The sequence below is a fragment of the Corella eumyota genome, chromosome 7 (genome assembly GCF_963082875.1).
Source record: "Corella eumyota chromosome 7, kaCorEumy4.1, whole genome shotgun sequence".
Classification (NCBI taxonomy): Eukaryota; Metazoa; Chordata; class Ascidiacea; order Phlebobranchia; family Corellidae; genus Corella; species Corella eumyota.
The window spans coordinates 10,210,284-10,227,270 of NC_137496.1; the positions used below are offsets into that span (position 1 = coordinate 10,210,284).

At 29.5% G+C, this 16,987-nt stretch overlaps 1 protein-coding gene across 1 annotated transcript; it reads right to left on the reverse strand.

Annotated features, from left to right (window-relative positions):
• Positions 1-12,107: 12,107 nt before the first annotated feature.
• Positions 12,108-14,964, reverse strand: LOC145759837 (uncharacterized). Its single transcript, XM_082573689.1, has 4 exons — positions 14,876-14,964; positions 14,324-14,409; positions 13,291-13,395; positions 12,108-12,544 (listed from the first exon to the last, which is right to left on the reverse strand). Exons 1-4 carry the CDS (start codon positions 14,925-14,927, stop codon positions 12,305-12,307), a joined length of 483 nt encoding a protein of 160 aa, XP_082429815.1. The 5' UTR covers positions 14,928-14,964; the 3' UTR covers positions 12,108-12,304.
• Positions 14,965-16,987: the final 2,023 nt, after the last annotated feature.

Genomic DNA, 16,987 nt, shown 5'->3' on the forward strand with positions numbered 1-16,987 from the left:
CGACGCAACTATGTACAACTTAGGTACAACGATAAAAGTAAACTACTAAAATGTCCCCCAACTAGCGACTTAACTTGTGCTTTATAGACATTTACTAGAAGTGCTCGTGGGTAGGCTACGTTGTCAACTGTGATATTCTCCATACCGCTATATTGGTCATGGCATTGGATTACGAGCCGAAAAGTTTCGGGTTCAAGCCGCGCCAATGCCACATTATTCACCTTTGAACCCCGCAATTACAGACAGTTTAATTAAATTACAACTAAAACTAAATGGATCTTTTTTAAAACGACATTTTATCGAAATTTACGACATATTTTTTTGGAAATTAAACTACATTTTACATGAAAGATTTAGGCTTAAAGGAAGTTAATAAAAAATGTCCTATTGTTGGTTAGTAGTATTGTCTCTATGTGAAAGTGACGTCATTTAAATTAAGGCGGGAATCCGTTACGGCAATTTCAAAAAACGTCAAAGCTAAATTAAAAAAGTTTTATAGTTTTTTAATAAAATGCATTTAAACAAGTCGTTTTTTTTAACTCATTTAGCTTAATTTAAGTTTTATATGTAATTATTTATTAACTTATAAGTTTAAATAAGGATTTATTACAGCGAACTAGCTTTTCCACTATGCCCTTTAAGGAAAGCCTAAGTTTTTTTCGCAAAATGTTGGTCTGCAAAGTTGCCTGTAGCTTTTAGCGTAACAAATGCGTAAAAAGTAAGCATTGCTGACACTTTTTGTGTGTTTTAACGCAGCTGGACAGTCGCCAATTGCTTAAAAAGCTGTTTTTAAGTTGACGGTATTATTAATTGTTAGTTTTTTAGTGCTAAGCAATAACAGCAATTATTAAAAGTTTTACAGAAGGTCCTCTATGACAGAACGTTTAGAAAAGATAGTTTTTAGTATGCTGCCAGTTTTAGAGTTGCAAATCGTAAATAAACATGTTAGTCTGTCGGTAAAGGCTGTGTGTGTGTGTGTGTGTGTGTGTACCCAAAACTCCGTAGGAATTTTTTTGGTACTGTTACACCCTATATAAAATAAATGCGGAAAAGGGAAATGCGGAAAAGGGCGGATTTCACAGAAGAAGATTAGGGTAAGGTATAAAAATGTTTCATTGACCCACTGTCCTTCTGTGTAAAGTCAGTCACAAGTTAGTTCCGTTAGCTAGGCGTGCGGGAGCCCTCTTAGCGTCGTCCGCCTAATTTATAAATGCTGAATAGCGGGATTTTTATAACCTTACCTTAATCTTTTCTTTTGTACATTCCGCCCCTTCCGCATTTATCTTAGTACTACTTGTTTTAACTGGCGGACGACGCTAATAGAGATCCGGCGTGCTTAAACTAGACACAACTTTGTTTTTGTTTATTTTATTGAAATTCATAGAAAACAATGAATGAAGGTTTTGCAGATTGTACGATAATGAAATGACAGGTTACCCTTATCGCGGAAAAAAAGGAAAAACGGAAAATGCGGATGATTCGGAACAAAAAAGTTTTTTTTTTGCTATTTTTTTCATTTTTCATTTTTATACCACTAGTCAAGCCTATAAAAATATAACGCACTCATAAAATTTTGTAAAAAAGGCGGAATTTAGAGCGACCCTTATTAAAAAACAACAAATAATATTTTACAGTGGATTGAAACGGTCGCGTAATGTATACGTGTCATAAAGAAATACTTTAAAAAAATTTAATATTGCTGTAAGTAAAGTTGCACACACCTTGTCAAAATAAAAAGTTAAAAAACACTGTTTAAATACTCAAAATCGAAATATGTACAAAAATTTTTAACAACCGAATTTCAAATAGAAATTATAAATAAATAGCCTTACACTAATATTGACATAATAAAGCGTTACTTTAAATACATTTACGTATGTTTGTGCTCTTAAAACATCGAAAAAACGGGGGAAATATAGTATGTGCTTTTTAAAACTTAAAATTTGAAATTGATATGCTGAAATTTTGAATGAATTTTTTTAAACAAACTTGTAATTTTTTAGTTTGATTCAGTTTCATTGTCTATACGACCCGGCACAGCACAAGTACAGCCTACACTAATTAATTCGTATTTTTGCTTATGTTCCCGTCCGTTCCATATACTTATCTTCCGTTTAACTTTTATAGGTATACTTATATAATGGCTCGAACGATTCATTGTCACAAGATCAACACAGTTTAAACAGACGCAGCAAGCTTCGTATATCTCATACGGACTGCGATTAGGATTTCTATTCACTCTGTAAATATCAATATTTGCTTTAAAATCGTACCACTAAAAACCCCCTAGTAGTATACTATAGTTCCAATATTTAACTACGTTAATAAATGTGCTTAGAACTAAGATGATATCACGTGGTTACTAAGAACTGGTTTCTAGCTACTGTTTACTTTTAGGTACAAAGGTGATACTTACACCATAGTCCATGGCGATGTGCTGCGTAAATTTAAACTTCTAGTAGGACCTAACGAGTCGAATAAGGTTCGATTTATGTAAGGACAACTGTTCGAATCGCGCTTACAAAAGGATCCCTAAAAATAAATAAAGAGAAAATTATTTTAAAGGAGAAAGGGGTTTTTGGAAGGGTAATTTTTTAAAGGGTAATTTAATTTAAGAGGGGACCAATATTGGGCCCCATTTTTTAGAGGGGACCAATATTGGGCCCTGTTTTTTTTAGAGGGAGGGGGACCAATATTGGGCCCTATTTTTTTAGAGGTGACCAATATTGGGCCTTATTTTTTTAGGAGGGATCAATATTGGTTCCTACTATTTTAGGAGGGGGGACCAATATTGGGCCATATTTTTTAGGAAGGGAGACCAATATTGGGCCCTATTTTTTAGAGGGGAGGGACTAATATTGGGTTCCATTTTTAAGAGGGGGTTCCAATATTTGGCCTTATTTTTTAGGAAGGGAGACCAATATTGGGCCCTATTTTTTAGAGGGGAGGGACTAATATTGGGTTCCATTTTTAAGAGGGGGTTCCAATATTTGGCCTTATTTTTTAGGAGGGGGAACCAATATTGGGCCCTATTTTTTCAGGGGGTGGAGGGGCAACATTGGGCCCTATTTTTTTAAAGGGGAATCAAATATTGGGGCCTATTTTTTATAATAAACTTTTATCAAATATTTATGGTAGGTCCCATTATTATTAGGGGTAGGCCCCAATATTGGGAAAATTTATGCTTACTTAACGCTATAGAAAGTCGTTAAAATTTGTCACACTTTTTGTTATATGTATATAAACAAGTATGGAGAATTTAAATTATGTAAAAACCAAACTCACTTGACTTTCAACCTCTTGAGCTGCTCGTTCTGTTATTTCCCGTCCCGTTGGTTTTTGATGTTGAATTACTGATATTTCACTAAAAAGTTTTTAAATATATATTTAATACCGTAAAAGTAATAAGAACAATATATATTAATTATCTAAATTATAAAATATTATTAACCGATCTTTAGATATTTAGTAAAGAGTTATTATAAGGCTAGAGTTAATATAGGGCTAACATAGTATAAAAATGCTTTAAAGGACTGTAATATTAATAAGACCTTTTATAAAAACCTTAAAAAAAAACTTCACAATATTCAAATTATTTTTTAAATATTGACAGTTTGTTTATAAACATTCTATATTCGTCAAACCGAATCGTTTAACAAGTAGAACTGTATGCAAATTTTTTCAACACTTTTTTTGTTTTTCAGACAATTACAAAAATGTCTGCGGTAGGTTAAGTAAGTTAAGTATAACAAAAGCGTGCCATCTCATTTGCATATCACTTAAAAAAAATCTGTTGAAGATATATAAAAGGAAAATACATTCTTAAAAATAACAATTGTTAAAAATACTCAGTAGTTGGACTAGCTTAAAAAGCTGTAGTTACTAAAGTTGTTATTATATTAACAGTATTTTTGTCTATATATTACTTTTGGTTTTAACCTTTTTTAATTTTTATAAAGTTTTTAAAAGTTTAGAACTAAGAATGTAAGAATAAAAATGTATATTAAATATATGATTTATAAAATAATTATAACCTAATATTAGATATAAGTTTATATAAAGTTATACTATTTAAATGTGTTTTAAAGAGCTATAAAAGTTTAAAAAAAATAGCAAGGACCGTAAAATGAATGTGTAATTTTTAAGTAATTCTAAATTTTTAAAAATAATTTTTTTAATTTTTCTTTAGAAAATTTCAATTACCGCTTCTTTTGATATAAAAACGAATCAAAATGGCGGACCTATTTTTTTATTAAATTAGTTAAATTCAAAAATGGACATGTTATTAAGAAAAAAAATTCTATTGGATATATCTTTGAAGTTTTTATCTATTTTTTTCAACAAATCAATAACATGTAAGTACTAATTATTTCCAAATCAATAAATATATTTTTTATTTTTAGTTTAATAATTTTATAAGACATAATGTTATACTTTATCTAACCATATATTATTTTTATAAAGTTTTAATATGAATCAGACAGCGTTATCATTTTTCTAATATATATAAACCTTCTATAAGATAATCAATAAACGCCTCGCTATTTTTAATATAGCATAATTTTAAAGATAACTTTATATAGAACATTATAGTCTATTTATTATTAATGCTTATTTTTCTAAACATAGATTTCTTTATTTATATTGTTTTGTTACTAAAGGTTATTTATAAATATTAATTTGTAAGCTGTCATTTTTGTCTGGATATTAAAATAAGATGTGTTATTTTAAAGGTTATATATGTTAAAAGATAATTTAAAAATATGGGTCGGGTCAATTTTTATTCATTCAGATCGGTAGATTAAGTGCTTGTTTTAAATTTAATTATTTGGTTATTCAATTAGGAAAAATCTTGTTTTATATGGTTATTTTTATTGGTCTTTTTTGGCATTTAAAAAAAAATTTTTTTATAAAATTTAAATTTTTTTTTATAAAATTTTTTACACTTACGCTTCTGTTAAAGCACTTCTGTTAAGCTGCCGGGATCTATCGCTCCGTATACTCATACAATCTGTTACCTGTCCCATAAGGTATATGTACATCAATATAAGGCATTTCTTGCAGAACTGTAAACAAAAACATGTTAAAAAAAATGCAACTTTATTTTTCATTTTTTTTTATCCTCGATGTGGGAAGGTTGAATTCACAGCCTAAACATAAGAGTAAAATTTGTTACCCCGACCCAGTCTTAAGTTAACTTTGTCAGTTTTTGATATTAATATTAAAAAATACCAAAAAACTATTTTGTTTTTTAGTTTTTGGCTTGCCATGAGTTCGTACCGTTTTTATTGCCTTACTAAAAGGCGCTACAAAATGAAATCACTGGGAATCGAACCCAGGGCCTTGTGTAGTGAACCCGCGTGTTAAGTACGCAATGTGACCTTAAGCTATGAGTCATATAAACTGAACTTTTTAGGGTATGATGAAATTTAAATATTTAAGTTTAAACGGTTGGATTCATCAAAAATTTTGTTTTTAAATTCAAAAATAAACAACATAATGTCATGACATTATAGCAATTATTAGGGGGTATGGCAAAACTGCCTTTCAAATTCCTGATTTTATCTTTAGTTAGATTCATTGGTTATTTCTTCGGTTAACGTGGCATATTTTTAAGCGTCTCGGTTTGTAAAGCGTACGTCAAAATTTTACGGTTTTTCGTTTTTTGTTTATTTTTCGACAAACAATATTTACCCGAACTTTAGTTAAGTTTACATTCTGTCCGTAGACAGATCTTTTTTTTGGCTGATAATTAAGAGTAAGAAATACATTTTCGAATTGGTACTGCTTTTTTAATTTCTGTTTTTTTAATTTCTGTTTTTTATATATTTCTGTCAAAAAGTGCTATTAAAACGAATAAACAAAAAATAAAGTACGCGAGTTTTTTTTTAATCGAGAATTAACGTGCCGATTATAAAAAGGTTATCAAATCGGCAATCTTAAAAAGATAATAACGTGTTCAGCCTTTTTTGAAATGTTATACAGAATGTCAAATAAAATTCTAAAGTGTTTGTTATTATTTATGCCGTTTTTTTTTCGTCGAATTCTCGTAATGGAGATGGCCTTGTTCAACGAAACTTAAAAATATAAATAATAACGTTTTTTTTCTAATAATGTTTGGTATATTCTTGTAAAACTGGCTAATTTCTGCAAAAATTTTCTGAGAATTTTTAAAATTTTCTGAGAATTTTTAAAATTAATCTATTCTTCGAATGCTTCACCAAAAAATATATATATTTAATATACCTTTGTATAAAACGTCATGTCTTTAACTTTATATTTCGTTAAAAATTCTCAAAAATAATATCCGAAAATTTTTTTGTTCAATTCTGCACACGAATTCTTAATTTTGTAAGATGTGAATTTATATCCCTCGACATTGTCATTTTATATTAACTCATTTTTTTCACTTTTCTATATTTCATCATTATGATGACTTCATCAACCAAGGGAACACATTTTTTTTTCACGCTGGCGTAGTTTTACGTCACTTCGCCTAAGGCCCGTTCTATATCGCTTATGTTATTACATCACTCCAGCAATATATTTAGTCATTAATCTATCTTGCATGCATATCTCTAATTGTGGTGTTTTTATAAAAATTCACAGTTTATTTATATTTCCCCTGCACGATTTAAATACGGGTTACTTTGGTCTTAAAAATAAACAACAATTTCTGAGACGCGGTTTCAATATTCAAACAAAAATAGATTTCTTGCTAAAATTAATAATTTAAAACGAATACAAAAGCGTTATTTAAACCCCATTCATAAATGTTTAATAATAAAGGAAATACCTGGCAATTAAACCTAATAAATTACCTTCTAATTAACATATTAATCCTTCATACTCTGCGCCTTTATAATAATTACTACCATTAAAGAATGTTAAGCGAGTGAATTGTTAAAATAAAATTCGTAAAGTGCCGCCTATTTTTAGTCCCTACAAAATTTGGTTAACAACACGATTAAGTGTTATAAAATTAATTAGGTATGAAACGTTTTTTGGTGAAATTGTTAATTTAACCTTAATTGGAGCGGCAAAAATAAGATATTAGCTATTTAAATTTGCGTATAAAATTTAAAAAAATATTCTATTTATTTACAGATCTATTAATACTTACTTTCGGTTAGGGGTATATGTGAGAATTTATTTATTTATTTTTTCGAAAATTTCCATTAAAATTCGTTGTTGACATTTTTATTTTTAGATTCAGAAATTTTTTGGCATTTGGTTATCGGAATTTACTAAATTATTTTTTTAATTGTATAATAGTCGTTTTTTTTTAGCTGTGTTATTATTTACAAATATGACTCTCAGTTTTAATTATATTTCTAACAAAATATTTAGAGTCTGAACTTTGCGTGACTTTTTTGCGCTGGAAAAAAATTTTGGGAAATTTAAGACGATATCGTTTATTTGAAATAAAATTTAAATGCCCGCAGTAAAGTTTTGGAAATAACGCCCTTAACAATTCGAAATTACTATTTTCTACAGCATTGGAATATTTAGATTTTTTTTTGGATAAAAAACTATTTCAAAATACGGTTTTTAAGTGTTTATTATTTTTCAACTTAACGTAAGCTTCGCATATTTTTGCGAAGTAACCAAAACAAAAATCCAACTCGAAAAAGGAGTGTTGTTTACCTACGCATTTTCTATTTTTGTCTTAATCGCATAAGCCTAAATGAAATAGCAGATATTTCGTTAAGGGCATCCGTAATTTTGTTTTTGTTTGTCTATTTTATGCAAATCCGCGGTACAGCCTTACCCTAACTCCGCATATCATTGAAAAGCATTGATAATGTCTTTTTTGGGAGAAAATGTGGCAAAATAAATTCTCTTCCGGCGACCATCCCTAAATTATCAAACTGTGGGCTGTTATTGTTTATATAAACAAAATATTTTGGCTCCTATTAATAGACAAAAATGTTTATAGAAATAGCTCTAATATAAACAAACATAAATTAATGGTGGTTTCACCCGATCATTAAAGTGTCTTATATGATTATTAAACTACTAGGGGCTGTCCGTATAAGCCACCTAAAAGTTCACATTTTGGTAACATGTCATATCCCTACATGGTACGAAAACTGCTGATTTAAATAGTTTTATAATGTTATTGTTACATTTCGGTCTTAATTCGTCAGTCGTGACACTTATTAGGCCAAATTTAAACAATACATTACTTTGTGGCACTGCGTAATAGCAGCTTATCATTGTCAAGATCAAGGATATACAATAAAACCTATTAGGGTACGAGATCGTACGACTTATTTAAATTAATAGGTTTTGCTATTTGCGTATAATTCAATTCCTATTGCCTCCATGCTGTAGCGCCCTTAAGTAAGGCGCTATAAACGTTACGAATTTCTGCTGAGCCAAAAACAATCAGCAGATTAAATATCAGGCAATTATAATTAATAATATCCCAAACTGCCAAAGTGAATTTAAGACTTGGTCAGGGTAACAAATGTAACTCTATGTTTAGGCTGTGAAGTCGGCCTTTCAACATCAAAAAAGAAAACACAAAAAAAATAATAACAATGTGAGTTTTTTTTCGAATTTTATTTCTGTTATATAAGTACGAGTTTAGTTACCGCACTATATAATCTTTATGACCGGTTATACAACAGAGCGCAAGGCTAAGCCAAAATTATGACGCATAACGCGCCAGTTTTGTTTATATAAGTACGTTAACGTTTCTCATATTTAACTTTCGGTTTGTACATTTCACGTTTTTCGCAATTAAGTAATATCCATTAAAAAATTTTTTTCATTATTTCTAAAAATTTTTTTTTTTGGTGAAATTTTTTTACGGAATTGAAAATTAGAATTACTAAAAAAATTAGGTTTTGAGAAATTTGTGAATGAAAAAATTATTGCGCAAGGTAGTGAGAATAGTATTTTTTTAAATTTGTAAAATATAACGTCACAATTTTACAAAAAAATTACAAAAAAATGACTAGTTTACAAAAATGTGTAATATAAATAATGTATATATATACTTATTAGCCTTTAGTAATTTGCTTTATTTAATAACCATTTGATTCGTATTTTATATCATGTCCACATTTTTGTAATAATTTTGTCTTAAAAATATTATAAATATTATATTAAAATTAACTGTTAAAAAATCAATTTAAATTATATAAAAAATGGTATTTTAACATTAATTTTTTGTTATAACTGTTTTATATATTATTAAGATACATATATTTATATAGTATTTAAGTTATTAATAATATAATGTTAAATAAATATTGCTAACTTATATATAGCCTATAGTAAAAGGTAGTTATTTTTTAAAAGCTTTTATATATTTTTTTAAAGTATTTTTATGAGATTTACCCAATATGCAATTATTTTAAAAGTTAATTCATAAAATGACTACTGTTTATTTAAAAAATTACATAAAAATATTTTTTAATATTTAATGCTAAAAAAATTATTTAGAATTTTAAGAATAACATTTTTTGTTTTAATTTTTTTTTTATAAACTGAAAAAATACAAGAAACAAAATGGCTGAATAATACAATATAAAAATAAATTAAATTCTATACCCTTTATTTTGATATTATTATAAAATTATTAGTAAAATAAAAAATATCATTGTCTTTTAATTTAAAATAATATAAAAAAATGCATTTTAAAAATATTACCTTAATTTTTTCCAATTATTGCTCCCAAATTATAATAAAAATAAATAAATTCACATCTATTCCTTTAAGCTATATATACTTTAGCAATCTAGTTCTACATTAATTTAATATATTTATCAAAAAAATTTAATAATACAATTTTTTGATCGCTTTTAAAAATTAAAATTTCAATAAAAACTGCTAACTTAAAAGGTCTTTTGTTATATTTATTTGCACTACAAAAGGGCACTTGAGTATGTACTTATATTCTTGTATGTAAAACAGGTATATTCTCTGCATTGAAAGGCTCGAAATGCTCCCAAATTGCTGGGGCTTATGACCACATACAAATAACGTTGTGTAACTTTTTTTTTCGGGCTGACAAAAGTCAATAGCGCAGCGAAAAAAAATGCAAAGTACACATAGAATTCTGACTCCTTTCTAATAAATCGTTATTGTTTATTAGTAAACAATAAATTTAAGAAGTTATATTTAATTTTTTTTTCTACTGACCTTTGTAAAAATGCTGCAGTTCATAGTTAAAATTCCAATCGACGGACGAACGCCTTTACGTGAAATTTCGATTTTTTTCAAAAGCTTTCTTTAGCAAATAAATAAAAACTTGCACAACTTTTGTTCATATAAGATTGGGTGTTACTTATTAAACTTTGATATAACATGATTTAAGGTTTTGTGTTTTTTTATATAGCGATACTGAAAAAAGAAAAAACGCCATTTTTACCCCTAAAAAATTTATATTTGATCGGAATTTTCACATGAAATTAAATACCTTAAATTGTGAAGTCCCAAAATTTAAATCGTGATTTAAAAAAAAATATTAACAAAAAAATAAAATAAAAAATAAAAAAATATAATTTTTTTAAATTTGCAATGCGTTTACGAATTTACTATTATAAATCATGGGATAATAAAAGTAAGCCGTTTTTGTGTATTTAGTAGTTAAACTTATACTCTTAAAAATGAAGAATATGTAAATAATCTATATTTTAAATTTTAAATATTGGTCAATTGCGCTTTTTAAGTTTTTTTTTTTTTTTTGATAATATTTTAGTTTTTTTTTTTAATATTTCAGATTTATAAACTTTTGCTGGGCTAAAAATACAACCGGGCCATTATAATAAAAGGACCGGCAGTGTGGTGTAGTGGTCAGAACACTTTTTACACTACATGAGGTCCTAGGCTCGATCTCCAGTGATCTCATGCTTAAGAGCCCTTTAGTAAGCCGCTAGAAACGGTATGAGCCAGGACCCAATCAGCAGCTCAATTATCATGCAATTATAATCTATATAATATTTTAAACCGCCACAGGCAACTCGGGACTGGATCGGGGTAATTTTAGGCCCGTGCATTCGACGTACCCACATCAAGGATAAATTTATATACAAAAAAATAATACCCAAAACTATCAGAGTGAACTTTAATTAATATTATTAAATATTAAAACCCCTAAATTATCACATATTATAAGTTACAAAACCTATTACCGTGTTCTAATAATAATACTTTATTAGCAATATTTCCCAATAATGTGGTCTAAATTATAAATTTTATAACATAAAATTATGTATTTACATATATTAAAGCTTAAGGGATGCACGTTTGTAGTTAAATGGACTATAGGCTTAAATAAACGAGTTTTATAAGGGCTTAAGCCGTCACGTTTTTTCGTTACGGTGCTTAAAAACTTTAGGTCTGAATCTAAATCTTAGAGCTATTGAAGATAATTTTTTTTTTACAGATTAAGCTTCAGTTAGCAGAATGGAAAAGTACTGCATTTATCAAAAAGCTGTTGCAATTTTCAATACTAAATTACGAACTTTTCAAAGTAAAAAAGGTATGTGGAATTTTATTAATGTGGGAAGGTCGACTTCACGGCCTAAACATAGAGTACCATTTTTTTCTGTATATATCTTTATCCTCAATGTGGGAAAGTCGAATGCGCGACTTAAACATAGAGTAACAAGTTACTCAAACCCAGTCTCGAGTCGCCTTTGGCAGTTTGGGATATTATAGATTATAATTGCTCGATAATTATGCTGCTGATTAGGGGCTGGCTCAGCAGGAGTTTATACCGTTTATAGCGCCCTACTCAAGGGCGCTACAACACGAGATCAGTGGGGACTGAACCCACGACCTCATGTGTGGTGTAGCAAGTGTTCTTACCACTACACCACGCTGCCAGTACACTTGTTACTCCGACCCAGTCTCAAGTCGATTTGGGCATTTTTGGGATATTATTGATTATAATTGCCTAATAATTAATCTGTTAATTGGTTTTGGGTTCACCAAAAGTTTAATTTATAGCACCTTACTTAAAAGCCCTACAACATAGAAGAAGCAGGGATCGAACCCAGGACCTTAAACAGTAAGGTCGCCATAAGATTTTGGTATTTAAACTACATTTTTAACTTTTATAAAACAAAACATCAACATAAATTTTTCAAAACTTTTTATTAAATTTTTTTTTTTTTTTTAAATAGCAGCTCTAAAATATCTATTTTTAATTTCCAAAATTCTTAATTTTAAAATTATTTCTTCTTAAATTTTATTAAAATTTTACATAAATTTATACTTTAAACTAATAGCTACTATAGTACATGATATAATATCGAAAAAAATTAATAATTCTTATATGGATGCTCTACAATAGCAATAATACACTTATTGTAGAAATCGCAAGAATAGATTGAATCGTCGAAAAAAGCAGCCGCGAGCTGGCGCCCCCGAGCAAGTTTCCATTACAGAGTTCATCATCACAGCATAGCGCACATTCAGTTTGGTTGTCAATGGATTTGCAATCTAGTTCTCGGCTTTCATCTGTACATGGGTCGCCACAGTTTCGAATATATGTGACCACTTCGTCCATTTCAGTCTTCCAGGTCTATATAGGTAAATTGATTGTTTATTTAATTTTTTATTTATTTATTATTTATTTTTTGGGGATTTGTTTATTTTTATTTGGATGGGTCGACTTAACAGCCTTCAAAAGGGGGTAACATTTGTTACCCCGACCCAGTCTTAAATTTATTTTTTTTTGTATATATCTTTATCCTTGATGTGGGAAGGTCGAATGCGCCACCTAAACATAGAGTAACAACTGTTACCCCTACCCAGTCTCGAGTTACCTTTAGCAGTTTGGGATATCATATAGATTATAATTGCTTGATAATTATGCTGCTGATTAAGTGCTGGCTCAGCAGAAGTTCATACCGTTTATAGCGCCTCAAGGGCGCTACAGTATGAGAGCAATGGGGATCAAACCCACGACCTCATGTGTGGTGTAGCAAGTGTTCTTACCATTACACCACGCTGCCGGTTAAATATTGTCAGTTAGGGATATTATAGAAGATATTTGCCCGATAATTATGCTGCTGATTAAGTGCTGACTCAGCAGGAGTTTATACCGTTTATAGCGCCTTACTTAAGGGTTCTACAGCATGTGAGCAGTGGGGATCGAACCCAGAACCTCATGTAGTGAAGCCAAGTGTTCGAACCAAATGTCTATTAGAATTATGAGCATAATTTCGGCAAAATTAAGTTCCCAAAATTTTGTTTTTTGGGAATATAGTTTAAGACACAAACAATCTATAAAAACCCATTTTAAAAAACACTATTTAAAAATTTTACCCAACAGTGTTCATCAACTTGACATTCCATTTTCGTTCCATTTTCTGAGTTTTGTTCAGCAGCGCAAACGTCTGTGTTATTACAAGTATAACATAGTACAGTGCCCTGTATAATATTAAAACAGTTTATTAATTATATAGTTTATATTAAAATGATCAATTTTATTATGTTTATTTATTTTTGATTTGGGAAGGTTGACTTCACAGCCTAAACATAGAGTAACATTTGTTACCCTGACCCAGTTTCTAGTATACTTTAGCAGTTTGGGATATTATTGATTATAATTGCCCAGTAATTATGCTGCTGATTAAGTGCTGGCTCAGCAGGAGTTTATATCGTTTATAGCGCTCTACTTAAGGGCGCCACAGCATGGAAGCAGTAAGGATTGAACCTAGGACCCTGTGTAGTAAAGCCAAGTGTTCCAACCATTACACCAAGCCATTAATTAAATTTTTTCGACACAGTTAGTTTTAAAACGCTAAACTTTTTCACATTTTTGATAAATATATTTGAAAAACATAGTCTCGCGTTTTTTTTATACTTTTTTATTTTAAGAAATTTGGGTTCAATCCAAAAATTAATTTCGTGTTTTATAGGCTACGTTATTAAATATTAAAGACTTTATTGAGTGGGCATATAAGATAGTATCTAAAAAAAAACGAAATGATTAATTGACGCTAATTTATTTCTATACTCCAGAATAATTTAAACTAGTCCAGTCGGGAATTTTAAACTAGTACAGTCGGGATTTTTAACTGTTGTAATATGGTTGCAACTCTTAACTAATATTTGCTTGTGATAATTTATCTGTGCACCACAAATGGCAGTTTTATTTATTTTGCAAGTCTATAAAATGAATATCGTATATCGTCCACTAGGCTTCATTATATAACAATGTTAATATTAGCCACATATTTGTTAAAAAAAAACTGAAATAACAATTAAATTATTTAATATTATTAATGATTTAATTTTAAAATTTAATTTAAAATATTTTTTTTTTAATACACTATTTAGGACGTCATAATATTACCGTAGTTGTGTTTGTTACGTCATCGCCTGCGTCACTTTCTTCGCCATCTTCTTGCGCATGCGCGCTAGGCAGCCAAAACACCTCAACTGTTAAAATGAGAAAAATGTAAAAACCTGTAAAAAAGTAGTTAAAACACTTGGCTTTACTACGTAAGGTCCTGGGTTCGATCCTCACTGCTTTTATAATGTAGCGCCCCTGAATAAGGGATTATTAACGATAACGAACTCCCGCTGAGTTAACACTTAATCAGTAGCTTAAATATCAGGCAATTATAATCAATAATGTTAAAAACTACTTTACTACGAAAGGTCCCTTGTTCGATCCCCACTGCTCTCATGCTGTAGCGCCCTTGAGTAAGGCGCTATAAACGGCATAAACTCGTGCTGAACCATGAATTAACCAGCAGCTTAATAATCGGGCAATTATAATCAATAATATTCCAAACTGCCACAGGCAAATCGAAACTGGGACTGGGTCTATGTTTAGGCCGTTAAGTCGGCCTTCCCACATCGAGGATAAAAAATATTAAAAAAAAACATTTTTAATAATTACCTGTTATAAATAAAATCCCAACTGCCCAAAAAACAAAATTTAACTCACGCATTTTTATTTTTTTGTTTGTTTTAAAATCTAAAACTAAAATAACCTAAAAAATAGAACCATTTTAATTTTTTTATCATATTTCTTTATTAAAAGTTTATTCCCTATCGGCCTCTTATAAATTTTTTTTAAAGTTTTCTGATATCGATAATTTATAAACTACCCCTAATTAATATTAATGTCTAAATTTCTGTACGGTATATAGAGGTATAAACGTTATTATTGATTTCTGTTCGCGTTTTAAAGTAGCGTTACGCGACTTCTTAAAGCTAAGAGCCCTCACTATTATTAAAAAAGCACTGGAAAGTAATTTGGTAACTCTTACCAAAATTAATCACTTTCACTTCGCTGTTATTTGGATTGATTTGTGTGACAAGGGGTAGTGAAAGGGTTGTGGTTTTTTGGAGATACTTAAAAAACGTTGTTAGATGTTGTAAAGTCGAAATTAACTGTAGCCACTCCATGACAATTTGCTAATCGATTTAAAAGGAGATTACTATGACAATTTTTGTTGTTTTCGTAACTACGGAAAAATACGAGGTCGTGGGTTAAATTCCCACTGATCTCATGCTGTAGCGTCCTTGAGTAAGGCGCTATAAACGGTAAGAACTCCTGATGAGCCAGCAATTAATCAGCAGTATAATTATCGGGCAATTATAATGTATATAATATCCCAAACTGCTACAGGCAACTCGAGACTGGGTCGAAGTAACTGATGTTGCTTTACGTTTAGGTCGCATTCGACTTTCCCACATCGAGGATAGAGATATATAAAAAAAAATAAAAAATGATAATAAATTTAAAATTTTTATATTATTTTTTTTAAATAAATTTTGATTTTTTTAAAGTTAAGTTATCGATTTATTTTTATTTTTAATTTTTCCGCTAGTGTATAGTAGAGAGCATCGTTTGTGTTTTTTTGGGTACCCTGACCCAGTCTCAAGTTGACTTTGGCAGTTAGGAATATTTTTATTTGTAATTGTCTGATAATTAATCTGCTTATTGGATTTTTGGTTTAGCAGGGGTTTAAACTGTTGTTTCTAAGCCAGGGAAGCAGTGGGGATCGAACTCAGAACTTCCTGTGTTAAATAATATTTGTTATTCTATTTGATTATAAACATAACAAAAAATAAAAAAAAATTAAAAAATGTAAAATTCAAAAAATTAAATTCAAATTTTTCCGAATTTTAATTCAGGTTTTCAAGTTCGAATCCCTGTGACGACATCGAGCACGCAAGACTACGTCACTAAGGGCTTTGTCATGGCAAAGAGCATAACAACAAACGGTTGAAATCACGTGTTTAAATGACGTCATCTTTTCATGGGCTAAGGTAAGAATTGCGTAAATTATGTTTTTTCTATTTAAATTTATTTAAAATTTTATTTTTTGGGTATTTTTACTGGTAGCATGATGTAGTGGTCAGAACACTAGGCTTTACTACATGAGGGCCTGGGTTCGATTCCCACTGCAGTCATGCTGTAGCGCCCTTAACTAAGGCTTTATAAACAGTATAAACTTTTACTGAGCCAGCACTTAATCAGCAGCATAATTATCGGGCAATTATAATCTTTAATATTTCAAACTGCCAAGTCAACTTGAGACTGGGTCAGGGTAACAAATGTTACTCTATGTTTAGGTCGTGCAATCGACCTTCCCACATCAAGGATAAATAAATATAAAAAAAGTTAATATTTTAGGAAAAAATTAGGTCTTATAAAAATTTCGTTATCTTTTATCGGTACATTAGCATAAAAAGAACTTATTTTAATATAAAACTTGAATAAAATATCAGGCGTTTTTCTTTTTAAAGGCGTTTTTCTTTTTAAAGCCAGTACCGTAAAAAGGTGTGTGTAAAATTTTCTAAAAAGTTTTTTATTGATTCGACGTCACTTATATTCTAGTAGTAGGGATAAAAGGTGGTTTAATAGGTTTGTTGTTATTTTAAATTTTATTTAAATTAAAATACGTTTTGAAGCAGGTTTAGTATATATTTAGTTAATTTTCAGAATATATATAAATATATTTGCCCGATAATTTACCTGGAAATTAGTTTTTAGCTTAGC